We start from the raw sequence: 26,695 nt of genomic DNA, 5'->3' as shown, positions 1-26,695 counted from the left end.
ACAAAACATAGAGAGTTGGATATTTACTTTGTTAAAGACAAAGTTTTGGCCAAAACTCTTAGCATCCAACATGTACCATCTCATGATCAATTTGCATATTGTTTGACCAAAAGTCTTTCCAAATCAAGATTTTATTTTCTTATTGACAATGAAACTACGTTGGTTTCTACTATTATAAAAAATAGCTACACTAGACCTTTCAGTCACAACATAAATTTTTTGTGATTAAATGTAATTTTTAGTCACAACAAAAAGCTACTTGTGACTAAAACATAGTATTTAGATACAAATTGTCACTAATTTACTTTTATTTATTGTGACTAAAAATATATTTAGTCACAACAAATTGTGATTTTTGTGACTAATATTGTTAGCGACGAATTTCTTAATCACAACATAGAAATAATAATTTATAATTAGTAACAACTTTTTCACTTTTAGTCACAAGTTTTGTTTTGACTAAAAGTAAAAAAAATTATAACTTATCAGTTAGTTTGAGAAGAGGTGTTAGAAAATGATATTGCTTTTGGTTACTGGTTACTAATTAGTCGCTACCACTAAATTGTATTGATTTATACCAATTTTTCTTTTCATGCCATTTTATTGTAGTCATTAGTGAATATTGTTAGTTTTTCTTTCTCTTTCCTTTCGGTTAGTGATGTCAAAGAATATCCAATTGGTAAGGTGTCCTTGTTGTAGAAACTTTGTAATCAAGCCTTACAACTATATATTGTCATGTCCAAGCTTTGAGCTGCTTTTTATGTCAAAACCTATTCTCTCTATTTTTCAACTAACAAATCATGAGTGCTATAATTGAAACGTGAATGAACACATATGACATCTAGCTAGGCATGATATTTGTAATTAAAGAAAATAATCGAAAAGTTAAATAATTAATGGACTTTTTGTACCATATAATGAAATTTTTAATTTTTTTTATCTTTACAGTGAGGTGTACTGTGTTAAGTTTTTATTGTTGTTCTACGATTATTTTTTAGTTGTTCTACTGTTGTTTTTAATTGTTTTATCTTGTTATTTTACGGTTGTTTTAAGTTGTTTAATAAAAAGACACAAGTAATTTTGTAAAAAAATTTGTGTTACTAAAAACTGTGTTGCAGTAAAATTGTAAACTTTTGTCCAAAATCTAATATTTTTGTAAAAATCCAATAATTAATTGTGTATTAATCAATTCTTGGTGAGCTTAATTCATGCTTGGTTTTCATTACACCCCTAAACCTATCCCTAATTTCTAGTATTTTTTTTCAACTGAATATTAAAAGTATCAATATTTCTTCAAATCTACATACCAATATTATTCTCCTTACGAAATTCTTTTATTTTTTGAAAATTCTCACAATTTTTAGAAATAATAATATTATCGGTGATGTCAAAACCAATGACAACAATGGTACAAGACCATAGTTGCTCACTATTGTAGCTTTGAACATAAATTTATTAAGATTTTAAAGACATTAAAATTAGCACTAAAAGGTCAATTTTCGTAGTAATCTTCGAACCTCGAGAATTGTGACAGTCAGTAGTCCCGTGATCCGTAAGGGGAAATACCGGGTAAGTTGTGCAATCCCACACCGCCTGGGGAAGTCAAGTGGGATGATTCTGAGACTGTGTAGGTATGGGACTACACAGTTGAAGAGGGCTTAAATGGATTGATTGGTACTACCTATGTCAACAAGGTGCATCTTATTTTTCTGTAGCCCATCACGAAAGAACTCCACAGTTAAGCGTGCTTGACTTGGGGCAATTTTAGGATGGGTGACCTCCCTGGGAAGTTTTCCCAGGAAGCGTGTGAGTGAGGACAAAGCACGCTGGAAACACTTGCGTTGGTCTGTAGGGTCAGTCATCAGTCCATCAAGCAGCCAAAGTGACGTACTCGTGTATAAGAGCCATTCATTCTGTGGGTGTAAGGGCCCAATGGAGGCTTGAAGCGGGGACGTTACAAAATGGTATCAGAGCCTTGACCCAGCCGGAAGTGTGGTCGACGAGGACGTCGGACCCCGTAAGGGGGGGTGATTGTGACAGTCAGTAGTCCCGTGATTCGTAAGGGGAAATACCGGGTAAGTTGTGCAATCTCACACCGCCTGGGGAAGTCAAGTGGGATGATTCTGAGACTGTGTAGGTATGGGACTACACAGTTGAAGAGGGCTTAAATGGATTGATTGGTACTACCTATGTCAACAAGGTGCATCTTATTTTTCTGTAGCCCATCACGAAAGAACTCCACAGTTAAGCGTGCTTGACTTGGGGCAATTTTAGGATGGGTGACCTCCCTGGGAAGTTTTCCCAGGAAGCGTGTGAGTGAGGACAAAGCACGCTGGAAACACTTGCGTTGGTCTGTAGGGTCAGTCATCAGTCCATCAAGCAGCCAAAGTGACGTACTCGTGTATAAGAGCCATTCATTCTGTGGGTGTAAGGGCCCAATGGAGGCTTGAAGCGGGGACGTTACAAAATGGTATCAGAGCCTCGACCCGGCGGAAGTGTGGTCGACGAGGACGTCGGACCCCGTAAGGGGGGGTGATTGTGACAGTCAGTAGTCCCGTGATTCGTAAGGGGAAATACCGGGTAAGTTGTGCAATCCCACACCGCCTGGGGAAGTCAAGTGGGATGATTCTGAGACTGTGTAGGTATGGGACTACACAGTTGAAGAGGGCTTAAATGGATTGATTGGTACTACCTATGTCAACAAGGTGCATCTTGTTTTTCGGTAGCCCATCACGAAAGAACTCCACAGTTAAGCGTGCTTGACTTGGGGCAATTTTAAGATGGGTGACCTGTTGGGAAGTTTTCCCAGGAAGCGTGTGAGTGAGGACAAAGCAGGCTGGAAACACTTGTGTTGGTCTGTAGGGTCAGTCATCAGTCCATCAAGCAGCCAAAGTGACGTACTCGTGTATAAGAGTCATTCATTCCGTGGGTGTAAGGGCCCAATGAAGGCTTGAAGTGAGGACGTTACAAGAATAATTAGGATATATATGACCATATAGACAAGATATTTTTTAAGAAAATAAACAAAGGTACACTTTAATTTGATTTTGTATTATTAATAATTAGATCGAGGAGTATTAATTATAAGTTTTTATTACAATTGTTAATTTCATTTTGGAAAATACATATCAAAATAGAGATATTGTTTTACTTTTTTTTATTATTGATGTCCTTTTTAGTTATAGTATCAAACTTGTAAATTTTTAACCAACTCAAAATAATTAATAAAAATGAATTGTTTTTTTTTTTATGAATAATAATAATGAATTCTTGGTGCACTTAATTTGCCCTAATTTTCATATTACACCCCTAACTCTATCCCTAATTTTTTGTTGTCCTTCAATTGAATATTAAAAGTGGCAATTAAGTTACGTACACGTGGAAGTAATAATGTGTATGTAATCTTTCTTTTTCTTTTTCTGGTAAAGAAAATCATTGACCAAACCAAAGACCTACAGACTAAGCTATGACTAGACCCTAGAAATAAACGACAACAACATCGTAGAATACAAACTAGGCTATTAACACGTGGCAACATTACTTCAAATTTTCTAAATTTAGAAATTAATGTCTAAAATAAAAATCTTAATTATATATAATGCATATTCAATCATAATTAATCCTAACAAAGTTATAGGAACAACGCTAAAGAAGATGAAGAATATTATACGTGTCATTGCAAGGCATTTTAGTATTTTAATTTATTTTAATAAATATTATTTTATAAAATAAATTTATAGTACATCTCTGAACAATATATAATGTTATATTTTTGTGGTCATAAACATAATTTAGTAATTTTATAATTCATGATGATGAAATTTAAAGGTTAAATCTTTTCTTTTAATATTGAAAAATATATATATTGAGATCTGTTTTGCTAGATAAGCTTTTTAGTTTAAATTTTTATATATATATATAATTATATGTTATTTATAATTTTAGAAAAAAAAAATTATAAATATTATATTTTAAATAAATATAATGTATATAATTATAAAATAAAAATTAAAATAAACAATTCTAGCTAGATGAAGATTTTATGAAACATACCATTATATAATTATAACATAAGAATGTATATATACTAAATAATTTTCGAATCCTATATATGTAATATGTACAAATTAAAGAAAAAGAAAAGAAAAGTAATTAAATGGTGAGATTGTAATAATAATAATGATTTGTTTAAGTAGGCAGTGGTAGATGTAAAATTATTTGTTGGTTAATTATATTTTATGTCAAATCAGCTTTGATAATCAGTGACGTAAAATATAAAAGGGACTAGTAGTAGTATAGCTAGCTTAGAGGTGTGTTTATTATTAATAAGAAATAATATCATTAATATATATACTAAGATTAATATAAGTTAATTAATTTGAACGTGTCAAAATAATGTGGTTGGTTAGATATAAGTCAAGTCACACCCTTTTGCCTTGCTACGTATGCTTAACTAACATTTACTCTTGTTTTGGAAATTAAGAACCGAAAGGGAAAACTAATTTGAGGAAAGAACAAAAATAATGAAGATAGCTAACAAATATAAAAGAAAAATATTCTAATTAATAATAAGTTTGGACTAATTGTATTATAACTAAATTAAAAAAAAATTAGGGCTTCTCGTTTTAGAATTTATAGCTATACATGTATTTTTTCTTCGGCTAGAGGCCCGCTGGCTTTCTCTAAGTATAGGTACAGTTTGGTCGAAGTTGCGTTTTGCTATTGCAATTCAATTTTTTCTACTGCAATTAGTCTTGTCTCTATAACTTAGTTTTGAGTGTTTTAGTATTGTCTCTGTGATATAATTTTGAGTGTTTTAGTCTTGTATGTGTGACATAATTTTGTTTTGTTATGTTTCGTTGTTGGTTCTTCTTTGTTCTTCGATGACTCCATCAAACTGTTGTTAGTAATTGAGAATAACAAGTTCTTTATGACAGAAGAGGTTGTTAGTAGTGCAATTATGTACCTTGCACAATAATTGAGCGCTCAAACTACAAGGTTGAATGAACCTGCTGTAACAGTTTTTTCTGTCGTGTCTTTTACATCAGATTTTATTTTAAGTTTTATTGTCAAATGATTTAAGAATTATTAGACAGCTAAATATTTAGCTCATTTTTTTTTTAATTTTAATTATAGTCGTGTCTTTAATGGGAGAGATGTCCCAATTAATTAATTACAGACTATTATTTTAATTAATTGCTATTAACAAAATTGCATGATTTATTAAAAATAATAATAAATTTAAAGTTTCTATTGACTGCTATGTATAACGACTTCTCTCCAAATCTTTTTGTACATATACGTACTAATAACATGCATGGCCTTGATATTATTTTTGTTATAATAATACAACTAAATCAAATTCTCAAGGTTTTGTTTGGTACACAATCTTCTATAGTATAGTATTATATTGTATTGTGTTCGATTATATTATATTGTGATAGATTGTATTGTACTATATTGTATTGGTATTGGCTTATATTATAAGTGTGTAAAATTATATTATATAACCATAAACTCGACCCCAATCCCGACTCTGGATCAGATCCCATCTCTAGTACTCCCAGCCCACAAACCCCGACCTCGGACCCCATCCCTAAACCTTGACCTCATACCCGGACTCGGACCCCATGCCCAGATCCTAATCCCAGTTCAGGGTCTAGGTCCAGAGTTGGGCAGGTCTTAGGTCTAAGATTCGGGTTCGAGTACAAGTTTAGGGTCGAGTTTGGGGCTAGGGCCAAGGTCAGGTTTGGGGTCATATTAGGTGTCCAGGGTCGGTACTTGGCCTAGATTCGTGGTCAGGGCAGTGTTCGGAGTCCAGGCCCAAAGTCTATGTCCGGGGTTGGTCGTATTAAATAACATGATTCGTATTATATTAAAATTTATGATCGTAATAATTATTACAATACAAAATTTTATCTAAACATAATGTTCATTTAATACAATGTGACTCATATGGTCTACCAAACAAGCCGACATATATATTTTGAGCAAATAATTTGTGACTTAAACAAATAGTAACAAAATAATATCAGGGCACGACATTTTATTGTGGTGCCAAAAGACTCTCTTTAGGCACGACAGAATAGGTATGAATTGGCGTGTCAGAAAGTACATTGGCATGGAAAATAAGGCTTGTAGGCACGATTTTTGTTATGCTAGTGGACCTTTTTTCTTGTAGTGGGGGCTGCTAAGTTGGCCATATCATATATTTAAATATCTAATTAATAACATGAAAAACAGAGAATTAGGGTTTGAATACATGAATAATAAAATTAGAAATAAATTATCATATATCTCTATTAATGTAATTAAATATATTAAATTTTACATAATTTAATTTAATAATTAATTATTATAAAATATCACTATTAACCATTTACAAAACATCACTTGTAGACATGATATTATTAAACACCACTAATACCTAATTATAACACTGAATCAATGTCCATTTAGAGATAGAAAGAAATAGGATTATAAATTAAAATATAATTAATGGTGTGGTGAGGTGAGAATGAGATTTTCAAATATGGAAAGACTTGACTTTATTATTTGTATAATAAAACAAAGAAACGTACGTGTTTGAATAGTAGACCACCACTCAACTGATGCAGCTACAGCATGCACATATATATATATCATATATACTATATATATAGTATATACGTGTGCATGTCAAACTCAATCAAAACCCTACATATTATGCCTAATTAATCCCTATGTATATCATAATCTCTACTCTAATCTCTTATAATCATTAATTCATTAAAATTATAATTCAGAGAATAATCAATAATAATAAGTAATTTACGGTATAAATATCTAACTTTAACTCTCAGTTAAAAATAAATACTTAAATTTAATTTTTGGAGGTAATAATACTTAAATTATATTTCTATCACTCTAACTAGATACTTGACCGCTAAATGTTAAATTATTATCTACATGTCATTTTTTTATTAATATATTTAAACTATTTTTAAAAAAAAAATTGATGACTTAGACCAATCAAAAATTGCCACGTGACAACATATTTAATATTTAATATCCAAGTGCTTACAGAAATTTTAAATTATAATTTAAGTATTATTACTGTCAAAAATTAATCTTAAATATTTATTTATAACTAAAAATTAAATTAAATATTTATCCCATAAATTACTCATCATCCGTTCTATACTAGTTACTATTAATGTAGGGAAGGAAGAGCTATACATGATAATTAGACATGTGTTAATAATATAATGATTTATCTGTCAAAAAGTTGGATGAATTGTATATGTTAGAAAATTTATAAATGCATTTAGAACACTATGAGAAATTTAATGATGTAAAAAATTTATATGATGCTCGAAATAATAAAGATCGGTAGTATATAATACTAAATTACTAAGATAATATGTATTTGTAGAGTTAGAAATGAAGTATGGTAACAAAATCCTAGTTAAATTTGGTTTCCTCATCAAAAGCTTCAATTAACTTGAAAAATTCACACTTCTGTTTCAACTATAGACTTCACACAGATGTGAAGCATATATTAATATATATATATATATATAAATATATATATATTTACTACAAGAAACAAGCCAATCTCAGCAGGCCCGGGCCCCTGTTATTGTTCTATTTCAGTAAGCGCAAACCGCCGTGAATTTGAATACCGACATTGAGAAAGGGTCATTCTCGACAAGCTAGACTCGTCGAGATAGATAAGCAATCTTGGCAGGTCAGCCCCTCAAAATATGTGAGTAATCTCGGAGGGCTAGGTACCCCTCGTGATAGGTTATTTTTTTATTAAAAAATTACAGAAATTAAAATTTACTTATTGCTGCCAATATTATATATACATTTTTATTGCTTTCATCTAAACTTTAGACCATAATAATACATCAAAAAAATAGATATTTTACCGTAAATATATAAAATTCTGTTTTCGTACAAAATTGTGTTTTGTAATTTTTTGTGTGTTTTTTTTTTTTTTTGAAATAATCTCCAAAAAAAAATTATAATAATTAAAAGCTTAAGATAATAAACTAAATCTACCAATAATATTTAGAATACGAAATTCTATAGATATGGGATTAAAAATCTATAGATGATTTTGGCGGTACGTACATATATAGATATATTTTAATTAGTGACTCATTAATACTATTTATATGTTTCCATTCAAAAAAATTACTTTTTATATGAGTCATTTGATATGACTTTGTACAAAAGTGTGTATCTTGTTAGAATTTGAGGAATAAGATGAATGAGGTTACATTTCAAAACCAATTGGCAATGGGAGGAGTAGCCCTTTTTATCTTATATATCACAATTTATTTCCACACATTAGCAATGTGGGACTAACTCTTAATACACCCTCCTCACGTTTGGGCCTGAAAAGTGTGGGTATAACGAACGACCTTTAAAAGACTACAGGACCGAACGTGACATTTGAAAGAATCCCATAAGGCCAAATATTGGGAATTTTGTGGGTGTACAGGTTAAAAACCCCAACACTGGAAATTGGCACACATTGGCCGAAAGGTCCCAAATGGAGGTTAAAGGGGAGACAGCGGAAGTATCTGTTTGGACCGGCGGCATTGGCTCACAACGGATCACAAACGGCTTTTTGGACTGGTGGCAATTTAGGCTCACAACGGATGACAAGTGGCTCTGATACCATGTTAGAATTTGAGGAATAAGATGAATGAGATTCCATCCCAAAACCAATTGGCAATGGGAGGAGTAGCCCTTTTATCTTATATATCACAATTTATTTCCACACACTAGCAATGTGGGACTAACTCTTAATATATCTTGTTAATTCGGTTCATATTTTTTTATGTTTTTAAAATATAATTAAGTCGTGTCATGTCGTGCCTTAAAATAATATGAATCATCTCATATCAAAATTTTCAAAGAATAGACCTAACATTTTGGTGTCATATTTGGATTTGTATGTGTTGCATTATGTTCATAGCTTTCAGGCTCGTGTCGATTTTTATGCCGTATAAAAAAAACCGCCAACTTGTATTTTCAGAACTTTTATGGCACGTTTACTATACAGTAATCAGAATCGGAATAAATTAATGGAGAAATGTAACGGAATAAATGAAAAATAATCGGAATCAATATTTGTAATATGTTGTTTACTAAATTTTTTTAGAAATGGAATAGTTGTGATTTATCTTGTTTACTTTATTAGGAAACGTAATCGGAATGCTTAAATTGACTAAATTGCCCTTTTGAGTTAAACTATATTATATGGTAGTTATTTTGCAAGACATATTTTAAAGGACAAAATTGTCATTATATATTTAATATTAAAAAATAAAATAAAAATAATAAAAATCCATTACCCTTAATGGCATTCCTTACAAAATTGGTGGGAGAAGTTCTCCCTTTCTTTTCTCCCTTATTTAATCAACTTCTCCCTTTCCTAATTTTAATAATGCAAGTAAACAAATGTAAGGGAATGATTACCTTACTATTGATTCCCATTACTTATTAGTAAACATGCCATTACATCAATAAGGCTTAAAGTCCTCCCCTATATTAATCTTAAATCAACATATTATATTCTTAATATGTCAAAACTGAACGGAAAAGAAAAAGAATAATCATAGATCCCTAAATTAAAATATATAATTCATTCTTAAAAACTAGTTACTATTTCACCAGATAAAAAATTAATAATAACATTTAATAATTAGTTTTTGTCATTTAAACTATAATTACCATCTGATTTGTTATATTTTTTGTTAATTAGTTAGCCAAAATTGAGTGTATATCTCCTTTCATTAATTTTTAATTACAACTACACTTTTGTTGGATTTCACTCTTGTGTCTCTTTCACAGGAATCTTCCTCAAATAAGAAATTATAGAGAGACCTAATTCCATTTTAATGAATGATATATATATATTTATATATATATATCTATACTCAAATAATTATATATTGAGAAGATATGATAGAGAAAAAATGGAATATAACCTTCTTCTCTAATCGGCTGCATAAAACATACACGTGTATGCCTTGTTTAACGCTAAGTACACGTGACAATCTTATAATACTAAAATTAAACACTATTAGTAACAACTAAACATACATTTTTGGTTTTTCTCAAAAAAAAAAAAAAAACATACATTTTTTTGTTTATTTGTTCAAGATTGTCAATTTATTTTATCTTCTTTAAGTAATGTTTCTATTGGTCATGTTAAACGGTCTACTAACAAAGCCGCGCACTGTATGGCACGTGGTGTTTGTTATTGGTCAGGTCGTCTTTTTACTGAGAGCGATATTCCCCTTGCTCTTCAATCCATTGTTTTAGCGGATGTTTCTATCTAATAAAGTTTATTTTCATTCAAAAAAAAAAAACATACATTATTATTAAATAGAGAAATCCTAAAAAGCACAATGAATGATACGTAATCTCTATGGTGTAATATCGTTATTGGTAAAATTAAGTATTAGATCTCATATAATTTAATTTAATGACTATTATAGAATATCACTAAACAGTGGTAATAAGGCGCCTAGGGTCGGCCCAGAGTTTAAATGAGCCTTAGAAAAAAAAAAGATTATTTTATAAATACACAAAAATTACAAAAAAAAAAAAAAATACAAAAATACAGTTGTGCGGAATTTTAAATATTTTTTCAATTTTTATAATTTTATTTACAGAAAATATGGTCTTTTGATGAATTTTTATATTGTACCCTTGTTAATTTATTGTTATTTGTATATTATTTTTTGTTGTTATTTGAATGTTATTTTCTTGTTACTTTTATGTAATTTTGTGTTTTTTTATAAAACACCGTAAAAACGTAAATAAAAATCTGTAAACGTAAAAATGTAAAAAATTTACAAACAAATAATATTTTATGTAATTATCCAAAAAATAATTGGACCCTTATTATAAGAATAAGTGGTATTTTAAAAAATTATTAAGAAAATATATATATTTTTTAAAATATATTTTTTATTTGGGCTCCTAATTAAGATGGGTGGGCCTTAGGTCCGATCCTATCCCGCCTTAGCCTAAAATCGGCCCTAAAACTGCCACCAAATATTAAGAGGAAATTACACTCTATACCCTTTTTATATTGTCCTCTTTTATTTTTACCCTGTTTTTAAAGTCTATCAACTTTTCCTCTTTTTTTAAACATTGTACGAGTTTTGCCCCTATCACTTCAAGATACTCTCCATGTTACTCTCTTATGTTAAAGTATTTTAGGTACAATACATATAAAAGAGGTATGCTTTAATTAAATATAAAATTAGAGGTAAATTTAATTAATTGATTAATAAAAATGGTAATTTTCAACTTACTCCAAATATTAATTACTAGAGAATAGGCACTACTAATACTTATAGTATTGCTCTATTAAACAAAGTAAAATGAATATATAATGCAATTTTCCATACCAAATATTACTAAAGTAGTAGGCACCAATGATACTTATAGCATTGTTGTATTAAATATTATGGTATTGATTAATGTGTCTCTATAATACCAGCAGCTACCATTTTGGTAGGATTGTCTCCAAAATATTATATATATATATATATAAATATATATATATATATATATACACACATAAGTACTTCATCGAAACACTCTATTAATTAGCCAAAAAAAATCAACAATAATAATGAAGAAATTTCTTTCTATGAAGTCTTTCTCAAGATCAAGATCAGTTGTGGTGGTCCATGATGAAGATGATGAAGCTGCTCATGATGAAAAATACGACAATGAAAAGGATGTCGTTTTGACAGTGTGGAGAAAATCACTGTTAATGAGTTGCAATGGTTTTACAGTGATCGATTCACATGGAAATCTGATTTACCGTGTTGATAATTACATGAGATTTCGACCACAAGAAATTACTCTCATGGATTCCTCTGGAAAATCTATCCTCACATTCAACCATCGTCCTACGGTACATATATTATTACTATATATACTTTTAATATTCTTATATATAACTCTCTCTCTCTCTATATATATATAGTTATTAAAAACTGTTATCTTAGATAAATATTACTAACAAAAATGTCAGATATTTTTAACTGTTGTCTATTCTCATTTTTATCTGGATTTTCACTTTAGAGGGTTAAAATTTCTTAGTTTCATCATGGTTTTGCAGTACAGTTATAAATAATTTTCGGGTGCTTTAATTTTAAAGACCATTTTTTTTTTTGGTTTTTGGTATTTTACAACATAATAATTTTCTTTTTATATGTAACTGTGTATTATGTAATAACAATCCTTATTATCTTACTATAATTTTTTTTAACAACATAATTTTCTTAATTTTTTGAAATTATGAATAATTTAGGTGTGGAATATAAATTTTAAAATAGTTAGTAGCACACGGTCGACGGACCCGCGAGAAGAGACCGTCACTCTCTCTTAAAAAAATATATATATTTTAATTAATTACAATATATATTTATAATTATTGGGATAAATATAAATATAATATTAATTTTAACATAATAATTAAATTATCTTACATATATTAGAGACGTTTAGATCTTATAAAAAAAATAAGAGTAACAATTTTTGGCACTGTATTTCATTTGAAATTTGCCGAAAATGAGTAGAATGCTTGCTGTAACTATAAAATAGAATGTTATATATATTGAAGAAAATATTATAATGTTATATATTTAGGAATTTTTTCTTTTGAATTATAATTAATTTGGTTTGGTAATTAATTTACAGAAGCTTGGACTTGTGGATAGTTGGGTTGTGTACGAAGGAGAAAGATCAATTGATGTTGATCATAATAAGAAGAAGAAGATTAATGTTATTAGAAGATCAAAATCATTATCATCAACATCAAAAAAGCCAATTTTCTACATAAAAAAGAACATCAATTATCTTTACAAGTCATCATCATCATCACATGTTCTTGCCCACGTGTTTCGATGTGGTTCGTCCGATAAGAATACTAAAAGATCATCATCATCATCATCATCATGTGGTGATTACGTGATTGAAGGCTCTTACACTGAAAGATCATGTAAAGTGTTAGATAAATGGTGTAATAATAAAGTGGTTGCTGAAATTAGAAGAAAACAAGAATGTGTTAGTGGAATTTCCTTTGGTAATGAGGTTTTTCACCTTATTGTTCACCATAATTTTGATCCAACTTTTGCTATGGCTTTTCTAATGTTGTTGGATCAAATGTTCTCTTGAATTTTTTTTCATTAGTTATTACTAATTAGCTTAGCTAGATTAATAGATTATTTAGATAATATTTAGTTAAGCTAGAATTTTGACAAATTATAAAAGTCCATCATGATTTCTTTTTTCATGGAAAAGAATTTGTGAGTATGGTGGGTTTCGTATGCAGTACGCAATATTGTAAATTAATTTATTAGCAAATAAATAATTATAATTATTATTTTTAATTTATTATTACTTTTGAGAGAATGGTCGGTTGATGATGACTTTGACTATTTTTAAATGATTACATCTGCAATTACCAAGATGACCCGATGAATTCAAGAAAATGTATCGATCAAAATAACATTATAATTATTGTTGTTATTATTATTTCAAAAAAATTAATAATAATAATAATAACATAATTATTAGTGAATAAAAACAAATGTTTGAAAATGATAAAAATGGAGATGCGGGGTATCGATCCCCGTACCTCTCGCATGCTAAGCGAGCGCTCTACCATCTGAGCTACATCCCCTTATTGATGATTGTTTGAATTGTTTTATATATTAACTTTTTTAAGGCCTCGATAGAAAAAACAACCAACTATCCCAATTTGATCTGATGTTTGCCTACCCTTTTGTTTCAATTTTCATCATTTTAACAAATTTCTTAAATACTGACTTCAAAACTAATCCAAAATTGAGTGATATACTAAGTTGGGAAATGGAGTCATTAACAATTCTTTAAATATTTAACGTGTGGCTTTTACTGGCATCTTTTCTTACTTGAGTCAAAGGGTTCGAAACCAACCACAACCCTTCTTGTACGGATTAAAAAAGGCTTAGCCCTCTAAAGATTAGCTTGGTGTCGTAATAATAATAAAGAGATTACACCACAGATTCCCTTTTCTTCTCAGCAAAAAAACACAATTCTTTGAATATTTCAAAAATATTGTCAAGAGTGAAAAATAACAAGCACAACACCAAAGGCATGTGGTTACCCATAGTTAAGAGAAGTGGCAATAATGAATATTTAACTAAAGAGGAAAGAGATGAGATAAATAATTCCCTGCTGCTGTGTTTTTACATCTGCCTAAAATGGTATATTACATACAACATGAGAATTAACCAACCCCACCTTTTCATCATATCCTTTATAAACTGCAAATACCTTTGCCCCATACAACTAATCCCATTCCAGTTAAAATGCTTACTACTACTACTACTACTACAACTACAACAACATTACACACACATATGTACACCCTACTAAAGGGGAGGTATTAATAATAAATCAACAACAATTGTCAGAAGGAATGAGAGATTTTTCTATGTGAAAAAAAAAAAAAGAAGAAAAAATCGATATTGATGATCACTCCAACCTGTCCCTGTCCCTGTCCTTTCCTCTGTTCCATTCTAATGGCAACTTTCTTAATTTCTGCTGATTGTTAGTAGCAATATCCGAAACTCTTACCACTGGTGCAGGCGGCGGCATCATACATGATTGCTTTAAAATATTTGTATTTGTATGTCTTGGGTAAGCTGCAATTATGTCTTTGCCTGTTCTGTTAGGGGACGATCTACTTGATCTCGGAGTTGACCATTTCAAAGTTTCTTTCCTAACATGACTTGGATCCTGTTTGTGGTTGATGTTTGAGAGTTTGGGTTTCTTTGAAGGAAAGGGTACTGTTTCTTCAATTCTTGCCATATTCTCAGGCCGAAATACAGAAGCTAATGGTGACTGAGATTCTTCAGTTTTCCCGTTATATTTCAACTTTCGAGCTTTCATGGTCTTCTGAGACGACTTCTTCGGCCATCTTATCGTCCTATCCAGGCTTTGCCTTGGGGGGTTAGTTGCAATGTCATACAGCGTTCTAGCTGCAGCATATAGTCTCGGACAGTGCCCAGCTGTCGCAAAAATAAATACGTTACAAAACAATAAAAAGGCAAAGAAGCATGCAGATATCGTAACTGTATTTCGAAAAGCTCTTAAACAAGAAAACATATAACCACGACATAATTCAACTAACATTTTAACCAATCCCAACGGGTCTCCAAGCCCTACAGATTACTTAGGTTTCTCATTTAGTTTGTACCGTACTTGAATCTCCATCCATACTCCAATGATCAGAAAATCAACAAAGGTCAACAGCATTGGCAGGTCATTTAGTTAGACCCTAAACAGTAATGTATGCAATGCAGAGAATTTGAAAAATGAAGTAAACGTTAGAGACCTAATACCAGACTAGCCACCAATGATATGTTTAATATAATTTTGAAAGGTAACGTCGTCGTCGTACTTTTATATTCCAGACTTTTATATGACTGATTGCTCTTCTCCTTTTAACATCACTTCTACAATCCTCTTTGGATCCTTTCAAACATCACTTCTACAATCCTCCTTCCATGGGCTCCCAATACTTGAAGATGAACAACAACATACTATGTATTTGTAAAACGCAAATATGCAATTATGATAAAAGAAACCGTACCATTTCCTGGATTGTTCACCTTGCCTCTGGATTCTGCATTTCCATGAGAATAAATAAAATTATAAAGCAATATCCTAGTTGAACCTCCAAGAAAAACAGTAATAGTTACAACATGATAAAGTAGAAGTTATACATGAACCAAATTTATGAAAATGCCTTACCTTCCAAACATGTCGCTTCTGAATCACATCCACGACCAGTAAGACTAGTAGTGGGTTCGTGAAGAGAAGTTACATTGTCTACACAAGCCACTTTTAGCCCTGAAGGGACCAAACTCTGATCATACTTAAGAGACTCCAAGTCTGTAAAATTGCTAGTCACAGTATCAATAGAACTCTTAACCTCTTTCCCTATTTTTAACCATCTACCTTGGCATGTACCCTTAATTGTGGACAACTTAACTGCATCAGAACTAGTTCTGCAGTGTCCACTTGAAGTATGTGACCATTGAAAAGGTGGCAAGCTTACTCGACGAGACATTTGCTTGCCTGGACGTAGATCAGCAGTATTTTTTGAAGATAAAGTAGGTTTTGCTGCATCCAAGAGCAAAGACTCCAAATCCTTTGGTGGAGGAAGTGCCAACCGTTGCAAAATTTCCTTAGGTTGATGCAACAGTGACTCAGGTGGATTATCAGGAGCCTCAGACTTGATACAAGTGTCCTGAAGCATAAAAACTTTAGATGACTACCGACACTTAATAATTTTTCGGACCTACAATTATTATACTTTCGAATTGGCATAAAAAATAAATGGAAGACAATTAGCCTTTCAACTATCAATGGCAATTTTGCAGTTCACATGTGGAATTGAAATGCAGGGACCCAACATCTAGTCTACTGAATATTTGTAGAAAATTCTCTAAGACCAGTAAAATGGATACAGAAGTAGCCAATGACATATTTACAGTCATCAACCACAAAATGCATGCTTTAAATTTTTCCATGACACAATTCACCAGTATCTTAGATATGCTCATGATACTAACCTTATTACTAGACGACACATCCATCAAGGATGAATCTCCTATCTCACCATTGACACCACTAGCTTCAACGGAAACAGAATTCAATAACCACGCAGACATTTTTCTGTTTGAACAACTGTCTATCTCAACAATACTTTGGGAAACAAGTCTTGGGAGGTGAAGGAGGGAGCAAGATTTTCTAAGGGAATTCAGAAAACTTTCATTCACAGTTGTTGCTTTCTTCCCTTTATCCTTGCCTAGGCTAGGAGGTTGGTAATTGCCATGAAGTAGATCGTTCAATGGAAGATCATCTACAAACTTTGTGACGTCATGATTATCTGACTTCAGTCCATAAACTCCTGAATAAATTTATAAATAAATATCACTGGTAAAGAGCATATTTAGAATATAGACAGTTGGCATGCAGCAAAAAATTAGTGAGAATAATAGCTACCAAGCCATAACCCCATGATAGGGTTCTGGTAATTGGATAAATGCTACTTTGGTGTGATTAAATACATCAAAAAAGAAGAATAGTGAGAATAAATGAACTGTAGGAAAAGTTCTTACATTTACTAGCAAGAAACAGATTAGCATAAATAAACACAGTTAACCTACCAACGACTTAAATATAAAAAATGACAGTTAGTAATGACACAAAAAGACGGTAATTATTCTGCCAGTTTGTGTTATTTTATTTTATTAACACAAACCGGTAATAAAATAAACTTCGAGATGCAAGAAGAAAACCAGTAATAGCACATATCATGTGAAAATATTTTTCATACCAAATAAGCTATTCCCTCCGGAAGCCGAACCAAAGCTGGTCGAACCTGCCTTCATTGAAAAGGAATCATACTTGGTCTTTACAGGAACTCTAAGACTTCTCTTGTCACCTCGCTTGCTGTTAAGGTTGCTCTTTTGTTTCACCAAATGAGTTTTATCTAGAATGTTTAATAAAGAAAGAAGATAAGTATATATCAGCCCAAGCTCCTACCCAATGGGCCAAGAAAGTAAAAGAACTACGACCAATCTAATAAACTTGATGTAAAATAATTATCTCAAAAAAAAAAAATACAGAACGTGTTAATTTCCACCAAATAAAAAACTTTTGATTTCATTTCCAAAATGTGTATTTGTGAAACAATTAAAACATGCAGAACCATTTTGAATCTTTCCAGAAGTGGGAGACTTCCCCAGTTCAATCTCTCTTCTTCATTACCCAAGGTGAACTATCCATTTTTACAGAATCTCTTCAGAAACGTAGGTCGCACAATCGCAGAAAAAAGAAAATTTGACTTTCTATTAGACATTGCACACCATACTTCTCTAAAATCTTCTTATCATTGGGTGTTTACCTGAATAAGTGCCTTTTAGTGAACATGAGGTAAGTTTATGAGACATATCCTTTACCCCTTCAACTCCTGTCGGGGGAGGATCTTGCAATTTGATCACACGTGGTCTTTTGGAACATAGATTACTACTACTTCTAGACACTTTTCCTGCTTTCCGTTCTGACTGTACACCTTCGGCCTTGGGAGTCAACAAAAGACCATTCTTAGACCTATCCTGTAAGACTTCTGACAATAATTCACCCTGATTGCTGAGTAGCTGATTATCCTGCTTACGTAGTTCAGGATATAAAAAATCTTTTACTGCAGTTGTCATAATCAAATTCCAACCATTAGAATAAGTACTAGAATAGCAGAAAAAAATAATGCAATTATAGAAACTTTTGTATCAAGAATGTAAGTTAAATCCAAGGGTTCGAGATGTGGTGAGGTAACTGAAAGAAAGACATCATCGAAGTTTACTCAAATTGAAATTGTACATGTTCACATAACTGAACTTCTTTCCACATTATAATATGTGATTGAGTAGCAAAATATGAGATTAGATCCATAAGCAATCAATACATCATTAGAAAGCTAAAGGGAAAATTGTAAATTGTCTTCAAATATTTCCCCAATAATAACTAGAGATGATTAAAACATCATATATCATTACTGAATGATATATAAAAAACAGAACATACAAAAGTACTCTAAAGAAAGTACAGAGGGAAAAGCAATATAAGCAACCAGATTGACTTATCAAGTTCCCACTGACGAATTATGCTAAAGAAGTGTGGCCCATATGTTAGTTACCTTATGTGCCACTTATCCTGGTCATCCTGAAAACATCCATCTCAAAATCTGGTTTTCAAGATGTTATAAAAGGTCCAAGTACAGCAGAACTTGAACATCTCCTTTCTGTAGACTGTTCCCTAACGGATAACATTCTGCAAGTGGAGTTTTTTCTTAACACAAGTCATCCACTTATCCTTAATTCATCCAAATATATGGTCTGACCAGATGAAAATATGTGGAAAAACTAACTGGCGAATAACTACAAGACAAGGAAACCTATTTATAGCCTCGTCAAAAACATGAATGAAAAAAAAAAACATGATTTTTATTATCCAAAGCACATAATACATGTTTCGGACAAGTCATAGTCCGACTTCTAACGCATACGTATCACTGTACATCAAAAATTTCCCAAATTTCCCTAATTTCGTAATAACGCAGAAATGAAAAATAACAGTTATTGTAACCACTCAAATTATTGAGAACCACTCAAAGAAAATTGCTAAAATTCCTCCCACGCCTCAAAAAATCTCTATTCAGAGCCTCTAAATTGATGCTTGAAAATATCGAAAAATAAATTCACTTAAAAAAACATGCTTTTAAAGAAAACAAAAGCGATAAACTCACATTTTTCACTAATATCAATACTAGAACGGTACTCAATTGAACGGCTAGCGATAACTGAAACGCCATCGGAATCGCAACCTTCTAGCTCCTGAACCGTGACTCCGGTTCTCGCAAACCCTTCCGATCCCATCAACTTTGAAGCCGAAGCCACATCCACAGGTAAAGGCAATTTGACCGCATCCATAACTAATAACCTAAGCTAAAAACTACAAAAAGACTCCGATTCATAACATCTCTTCGAAACCTAACCTTTTTGGCGAGAAATCAAGCTTTTATCATATCCACGAACAAATTGCAACCTGAAAATGAGCTGAGGCCTTGATTGGAGTCCAATAAAGTGAAGGAAAGTTGGGGTTTCTGGTGAGGATGAGCATATTGCGGCTATGGGTAAACCAGAGAAAGGGGGTTTTTTTTCTAGGGCACGAATTGGATGAAGAAAAATAAGTATTTATACTTTTCGGGAAAAGAAGAGTATGTTAGGAAACATATCGTCGATAGGGAATATTCCGGTGAGGTTAAATTCACCGTAATCCATATATGACGTGGCATTATCCAATAATTACACGAAAATAATAGCAATAGGAGCTGTTTCACACAGCTTTGCTTTCCAACCAATGATCATCCACCACGTGGTATTTGTTTGATAATCTGTATGTTATTTGGGTTTGTGTGGTTACCAAAATACCCCTTGTGGTGACTCACTAGTAATGGAGTTTTATTTGAACCCCATAAATTTATAAATACATTTCATTATTAAAAAAATATATAAACTTAAATAATTTTTAAAAAGTATTCTTATATTTTTAAGAATATGAATTGGAAGAAAAAAGTTAAAAAAATTTAGTATATATAATATATAAATTTTATATAAAATAAAAATTATTAAAATTGGGCGTGTTTAGAAATTTTCGGGGTGTAAATAAAATTTCCCAATAATAAATACACCTTATTATTAATAAAATATAAACTTAAATATTTTTTAAAAATTACTCTTAATATATTTTTTAAAATTTTTTCCTCACATTATTTTATGTTAATTTCAATACTTATTTTGATTTTATTTTCATAATTTTTTCCAACTCACTCATGTGTATATATTTTTTATTTTTTTCTAAAAAAATTTCATATAATTTTTTATCATAATATTTAAATACAATTTATTTTTATTTGATAGGTATATTTTTTAAGAATATGTATTGAAAAAAAAAAGTTCAAAAAAACGTAAGAGGCGTTTGGTTGGGAGGAATAAAAATATAGGAATAGAAATGAGAATGAGAATAGGAATAGGAATGGAATGAAATAAAATTTAAAATGCATAAAAAAAAATTGATAAAAAAATTATTAATTTTTTTTCCTTGTTACATTGGAATGGTCATTTTTTTCTTTTAAAAATGGAATAGTCATTCCACCAAAATGGTGGAAAGAGCATTCCATTAGAATGTCATTCCAATACTTTAAAATGCAACAAAACAAAAGAATTGAATGAAAATTGTTTCATTTCCATTCCATTCTATTTCATTACCTCCAACCAAACGCTACCTTAGTATTTTGGCTCACTAGGCATACCCGTGACCCATACAAACTAGGCCCACTATTGGGGTAAATACATAAAATACATAACTTTTAGGTCCACTGACAGTATTTTGGCTCGTGGGGTAAAGGTATCCGTACAGTTTGGGGCCACACGGTTTGGGACAGATGACGTGCTTGTGTACTGTATTATTAGATACGCGTCGTTAGACGAAAAGGGAGGTTTTTCCTTTGGTGGTGCGCGTACTACCATGTTTTGACATAGGAGACAAGATCTGATATAGTGGAACCAGACGTTTGAGGGCAGCCATGCCACCTTACAAAGGGCTTCCGAAGGCGCCTTTTGGAATACCTTCTTTAGATGCATCCAAACATTCATTTAGAGGGCTTTATTTATTTCGTCTTGAGAAGGATTGGATGGAACCTTCTGAGTTCGGATGAGTCTCGCCTTCGAAGGCGAGCCTTCTAGGATTCAAAATAGTTCAAACCCATCTCTCCTTTGGACTGGGCCTTCTCTCATGGAAGGACATTAGTCCAAGCCATCTCGAATTAATCATACTTTTGAAACGACACGTGTCACCCTATCAAAAACACGAATAACAATTTTGAATACTATATTTTGCATCATGACTAATTTAAATTTTATATGATTATAGATTGTAAATGTAGTTTCGTAATTTTATACTTCTCATCATAAATAGAAGTATTTAGTTCGCATACCTTTTCAAATATCAAAAGAAAAAAAAATTGTGTTTCATAAAATAAAAAAATATTAAAAACAAATCATTTGATCACATTTTAATAATTTTTTTTTAAATATGATTAGATTTTAAAAAAAAATTATTGAAAAAGTATAAGAGTTAGATTTATAAATATTTTAGTAAGAATGAAAACTAAAGTTTAATTATAAAACACAAAATGAAAACTATTTGATTTCTCGAATTGGTTGATTTAACTGAGTGGTTGGGTGAGTATTAGGAAGTTGGGTGAGACTCAAGTTGTTAGATGGAAGATATTGTGCTATTTGTGTTGGTGTGTCTTGCTGAATGGGAGAAAGCCCATATGAGAGATAACAATCACATTCTTTTACTTACTACTAGTTGGGTTTCAGGTGTGGAGTCTTGGGTTAAGCTTCAATCATTTCAAGTCAAGCCAAGATCCAATTTTTCAATTTTAGGGTTGTTATGGGTTGTTAGGGACCATGAGGAGAGGGTGGTGGAGGGTCACTCATTTTGTTTTGAGGGAATGATTGCTCTCGGTGTAACTGAAGCTATTAGTATTCGAGAGGCGTTAAGTTGGATCAAAACACGATAATGATTTTCAATTTGAATTAGATTACCAACTTATTGTAGATGTAATTTATTTAAGTTTTTCTATGTTTTCTCCTTTTAGTATTATTTTTTTTTTTATTATTATGCTAACAAGTTAATTTATAGTATAGTTAGAGCTTCATATTCTTTTTTATATCATTATTTTAGTTGGAATGGTGTTCTTGGAGAATTTTTATCAATAACTAATAAAGTTTGCTGATTTTTTCTTAAAAAAAATTAATATATAAAAAATCACAATAAGTAATAAAGGATAAATAACAAAAGTGAGAGAGAAAAAATTATAAAAATACCTAAAAATGTAATGTTTCTTACTAAATTTATTTAATTTAATATAATAATATTCATTTTATTTAGAATGTAATAAAACATATTATCCTTTTAAATAGAATGTGATAAAAAAATCATTCTCTTTTAATTTAGATTCAATGAAAAATGAAGATAAACATGAAACAAATTAAAGAAAAAATCCCCATCCACAATTATTATTATTTTTTTAAAATTAGAGAAAATAAATTTATTTAATAGATATTTTTTAAAATAAAATGTCAAAATCTTTCATTCTCATCATTACCACAAAAAGCTTACACAACTCTTATAATAGATATTAGTTTGTTACCAAAACGAGTTGACTCCGCACGTGCGAACCCTCACACGATTCATCCCTGAATTGGATTTGGGGATAGCATTCTTCAAATTAGGGCTTCCATTTCATTACACGAGAGAGTCTTCTCTCTCTCTCTACAAACCCCCAAACCCCAACAAACACAAGCTAAACCTTCTCAATCCCTCTCTTTCGCGACCCAGAAATGGCCGCCACAGCCTCCTCCTCATAAACCCATTCACCTTGTTCCTCCTCTTCTTTCGCAGATTCTTTCTCTTTGGGTTTTGTTTTTGTCGGAGAGTTTGATTTGGGAATCCGATCTTTTTCTTCATCGATCTTCAGTACCGGTTGTTTGGGGGTTTCTTTTCGGGTGAAAGTTAGGGTTTTAGGGTTTGGTTTTGTATTGGGTATTTTTTTTTTAGGGTTTGTGATGGATGATAGTGTTCTTGATGATATTATAAAGCGACTTTTGTCTGCCAAGAATGGACGGACGACTAAGCAGGTGCAGCTTACCGAGACTGAAATTAGACAGCTTTGTTCTACGTCTAAGGAGATTTTTCTTAGCCAGCCTAATCTTCTCGAGCTCGAAGCTCCCATAAAAATTTGTGGTATATATCAAAGACTCTTACTTTTATATTTTGAAAGAGAAGGGAAAACCTCTTTTTATGTTTGAGAGGGAAATGAGTTTTTCAGGTTTTAAATATGTATGTGTATATATATTGTTCAAGGTTTTGAGGGTTTCTTCTTATTTTTCACTAATTTGTGAAGCTTATTATTGTTATTATTATTATTTCTGAGACGGTTTGATAATGAAAAAGCTACGTTCTAAGTGTATTTGGGTTTGTTTCATTTCAGGCATTTAAATGTAAATTTAGTGGCACAATTTAGTATTTGTATAAAAAGTGACATTGTTTGCTGTTTATTTATTAAACACCACTGTGTTCATTCTTGACAACTGTATATTAGAAATGAGCCAGTTGAAATCTGGGAAGAAAGTTAAATGCTTGGATTTCTTGAATTCTGTATTTTTTTGAGTTTTGGATAAAGAGTTGTTGGGTAAACAAAAAAGAATGAAAATGTTGATTGTTTTTTTTTACTTATGGGTGCCAATTTGTTTCTACGAGAACTTACATTTGAGCTAGATTATTATATTGGTTAATGTGTTGTTTTAATGATATCTTTACGCATTCGTTTGCAGGAGATGTTCATGGTCAGTTTTCAGATTTGTTAAGATTGTTTGAGTATGGTGGATTTCCACCTGAAGCAAACTATCTGTTCCTAGGAGACTATGTGGACCGTGGTAAGCAGAGTATAGAGACTATATGCCTTCTTCTCGCGTACAAGATCAAGTACAAGGAGAATTTCTTCCTTCTAAGGGGCAACCATGAATGTGCTTCCATAAACCGTATATATGGGTTTTATGACGAGTGCAAGAGGAGATTTAATGTTCGTGTGTGGAAGACATTTACTGACTGCTTTAACACCCTACCGGTTGCTGCTCTTATAGATGAAAAGATCCTTTGTATGCACGGAGGCTTATCTCCTGATCTAAAACACCTGGATCAGATTAGGAATATTGCTCGTCCTGTCGATGTGCCAGATCAGGGCCTTTTGTGTGATCTTTTATGGGCTGATCCAGATAAGGATATTGATGGCTGGGGGGAGAATGACAGAGGTGTTTCATATACATTTGGAGCTGACAAGGTAGCTGAATTTCTCCAGAAACATGACCTTGATCTCGTTTGCCGTGCTCACCAGGTGATTTGACTATCTTTCTTTTGGCTCTCTTGAGGCTTGTATGCTCATGCATGTCATCATTGAATTGGAAGGTTAATACTTTTGCATTGCTGTTCATGTATACATTTTCAAATAATCTGATGATTTTATTGGCTCACTGTGTTAGTTTTCTTTCCCTTGTGAATGCTAGAATCTTTTGGCATGAAGTAATTCAGCATTCTGATATACAATTTCTTGTTCTTCCAAACTTGACAAGATATTTAATTCAAAAAATTTGCTCCCCTGTATAAGCAATTGGATGATTGTCTTTTGGTCTATACAGATATGATATTGCTATTTAGCAACACACAATCTCGAGGCAATTATATGGCACCTGTTCCTACCTAGTCTCGCCCCCTTAATGGAAAATAACATGCTAGTATTCACAATGAGTATTCTTTAAATTATTTTTCTTTTGTTTTATCTTGCATTTCTTGGTTTTTGTTTATTAGGTTGTGGAAGATGGATATGAGTTTTTTGCAAAGCGGCAACTAGTAACCATATTTTCAGCCCCAAATTACTGTGGTGAGTTTGACAATGCTGGTGCTATGATGAGCGTGGATGATTCATTGACGTGCTCATTCCAGATCCTAAAGTCTTCTGAGAAAAAGGGGAAATTCGGGCTTGCAAACAGCACGATACGACCCGGAACTCCACCCCATAAGGTATAAGAACCTTTCTAATCATGTTCATTGAAGAAAATGTATAGAAGAAAAAACTAGAGGCTTAATATTAGAAGCTACTCTAACTCAGCCAATACCTTTAATCTCTTTTTACATTAATACTTCAACACAACTTTGTTAGGAAGATGACCAGTACTTTGTCCTGTGACTCATAATTTATAAACATCTGTAGATTCTAGGCTTTTGCGAATTAGTACAGATATTTTACACCTGGTCTTTATGAACTCATGCTTATGCTCTCTCTCTCTCTCTCTCTCTCTCTCTCTCATTGAGAGTAAAAGGACAACAACTCTGCTCCAACCTGTCAAATGAACTTGAAATTTTACTTGAACAAAACAAATCTTAGGATATGCTATCAAAATGTTGAGTTTGCTGCGTGTATTTATTATATTTTTATCATTACTTTCAGGGCAAGGGTTAATTGAGACCTCTATTGTGAGCTAATCATGAGTAGTAAAAGCATAAAATCCGGGCTATTATACTTTCCCATCTCAATGTTTAGCTTGTGTACTTCTGAACTTGTGCTGCCAGACAGCGTTGCAATGGCGGGGTTCGATAGTTCAGCGCTGCATTTCAGACATACGAAGACACAGTTACTTCTACAGAGTTAAGAAGAGCCTAACCAGGCATTATAACGTTAAAGCTGTCTTTTTTTTCTTTCTTTCTATTTTCTCTTTTCTTTTTGAAACTAATGTATAATTGAAATTCTGACTTTGTTGTGTGGTGGAATTGGAGTTAATTACTTACTGTGTTCCATTGGCCATTGTTGCTTTGAGATTGGGAAAACTTATTGATTTTTAGTCTTGATTTTATATAAAATTTTATGCAAGTAGATAGTAGTGATTTGAGAGGTTAACAAATCAATATGATGTATAATTTATATTGAAGGATGTTTATTTCTCTTTTGCTCAGACGCTGGTACACTACACTGGGGCTGTGCACCAGTGTTATTGGTATTCAATCAGCCTTTTTGCCCCTTTACACTATTAAGTTGTGTCTCTTATCCTTAATAATAATGTAGTCCTTTCATAGTTTCATCATATTATTAAAATTAAATTGATGCAAATTGAATATTTTTTATTTTGTTACTTTAATGATTAAAAAACTAAAAATATAAATTATTGTATATATACAGAAATTATTTTATTATTTATTAATATAAGAGAATTAAAAAGTATTTAATTTGTATGTATTTATTAATTATTAATTATTATTTTATTTATTTTATAAGTTGCTGGAAAAGTTATGTTTTAATGTGTTAATTATTCTATATATTATAGTTGTGGTGATTGTTATATAATTGTTTTGTAAAATATTATTAAATAATGAATGATATTGAAATGAAAATTCGAATAGATTTACATGTATTAAAAAAATTGTATCTTGATTT

The 26,695-nt window shown here is 31.4% G+C and overlaps 3 protein-coding genes and 1 non-coding gene across 4 annotated transcripts; 2 read left to right on the top strand and 2 right to left on the bottom strand.

Annotated features, from left to right (window-relative positions):
* The first annotated feature begins 11,607 nt into the window (after positions 1–11,607).
* LOC115718104 (protein LURP-one-related 17) lies at positions 11,608–13,415 on the top strand. The gene is made up of 2 exons (XM_030647065.2): positions 11,608–11,935; positions 12,724–13,415. The coding sequence occupies exons 1-2, from the start codon at positions 11,648–11,650 to the stop codon at positions 13,198–13,200; spliced, it is 765 nt and encodes a 254-aa protein (XP_030502925.2). The 5' UTR covers positions 11,608–11,647; the 3' UTR covers positions 13,201–13,415.
* Positions 13,416–13,635: 220 nt separating this feature from the next.
* TRNAA-AGC (transfer RNA alanine (anticodon AGC)) lies at positions 13,636–13,708 on the bottom strand. The gene has a single exon. It is a non-coding gene; the product is annotated as a tRNA-Ala (tRNA).
* Positions 13,709–14,204: 496 nt separating this feature from the next.
* LOC115716267 (uncharacterized) lies at positions 14,205–19,986 on the bottom strand. Its single transcript, XM_030645030.2, has 7 exons — positions 19,385–19,986; positions 17,987–18,283; positions 17,417–17,572; positions 16,650–16,987; positions 15,826–16,324; positions 15,665–15,697; positions 14,205–15,080 (listed from the first exon to the last, which is right to left on the bottom strand). Exons 1-7 carry the CDS (start codon positions 19,566–19,568, stop codon positions 14,545–14,547), a joined length of 2,043 nt encoding a protein of 680 aa, XP_030500890.2. The 5' UTR covers positions 19,569–19,986; the 3' UTR covers positions 14,205–14,544.
* A 2,832-nt stretch (positions 19,987–22,818) lies between these two features.
* LOC115716031 (serine/threonine-protein phosphatase PP1) lies at positions 22,819–26,137 on the top strand. The gene is made up of 4 exons (XM_030644721.2): positions 22,819–23,454; positions 24,045–24,604; positions 25,075–25,287; positions 25,715–26,137. Exons 1-4 carry the CDS (start codon positions 23,277–23,279, stop codon positions 25,724–25,726), a joined length of 963 nt encoding a protein of 320 aa, XP_030500581.1. The 5' UTR covers positions 22,819–23,276; the 3' UTR covers positions 25,727–26,137.
* The last annotated feature ends 558 nt before the right edge of the window (positions 26,138–26,695 follow it).

The sequence above is a fragment of the Cannabis sativa genome, chromosome 5, assembly GCF_029168945.1.
Source record: "Cannabis sativa cultivar Pink pepper isolate KNU-18-1 chromosome 5, ASM2916894v1, whole genome shotgun sequence".
NCBI classification, from domain to species: domain Eukaryota; kingdom Viridiplantae; phylum Streptophyta; class Magnoliopsida; order Rosales; family Cannabaceae; genus Cannabis; species Cannabis sativa.
The sequence above is the reverse complement of the archived record's forward strand: the minus strand, read 5'-3'. Positions and strand labels throughout refer to the sequence as shown.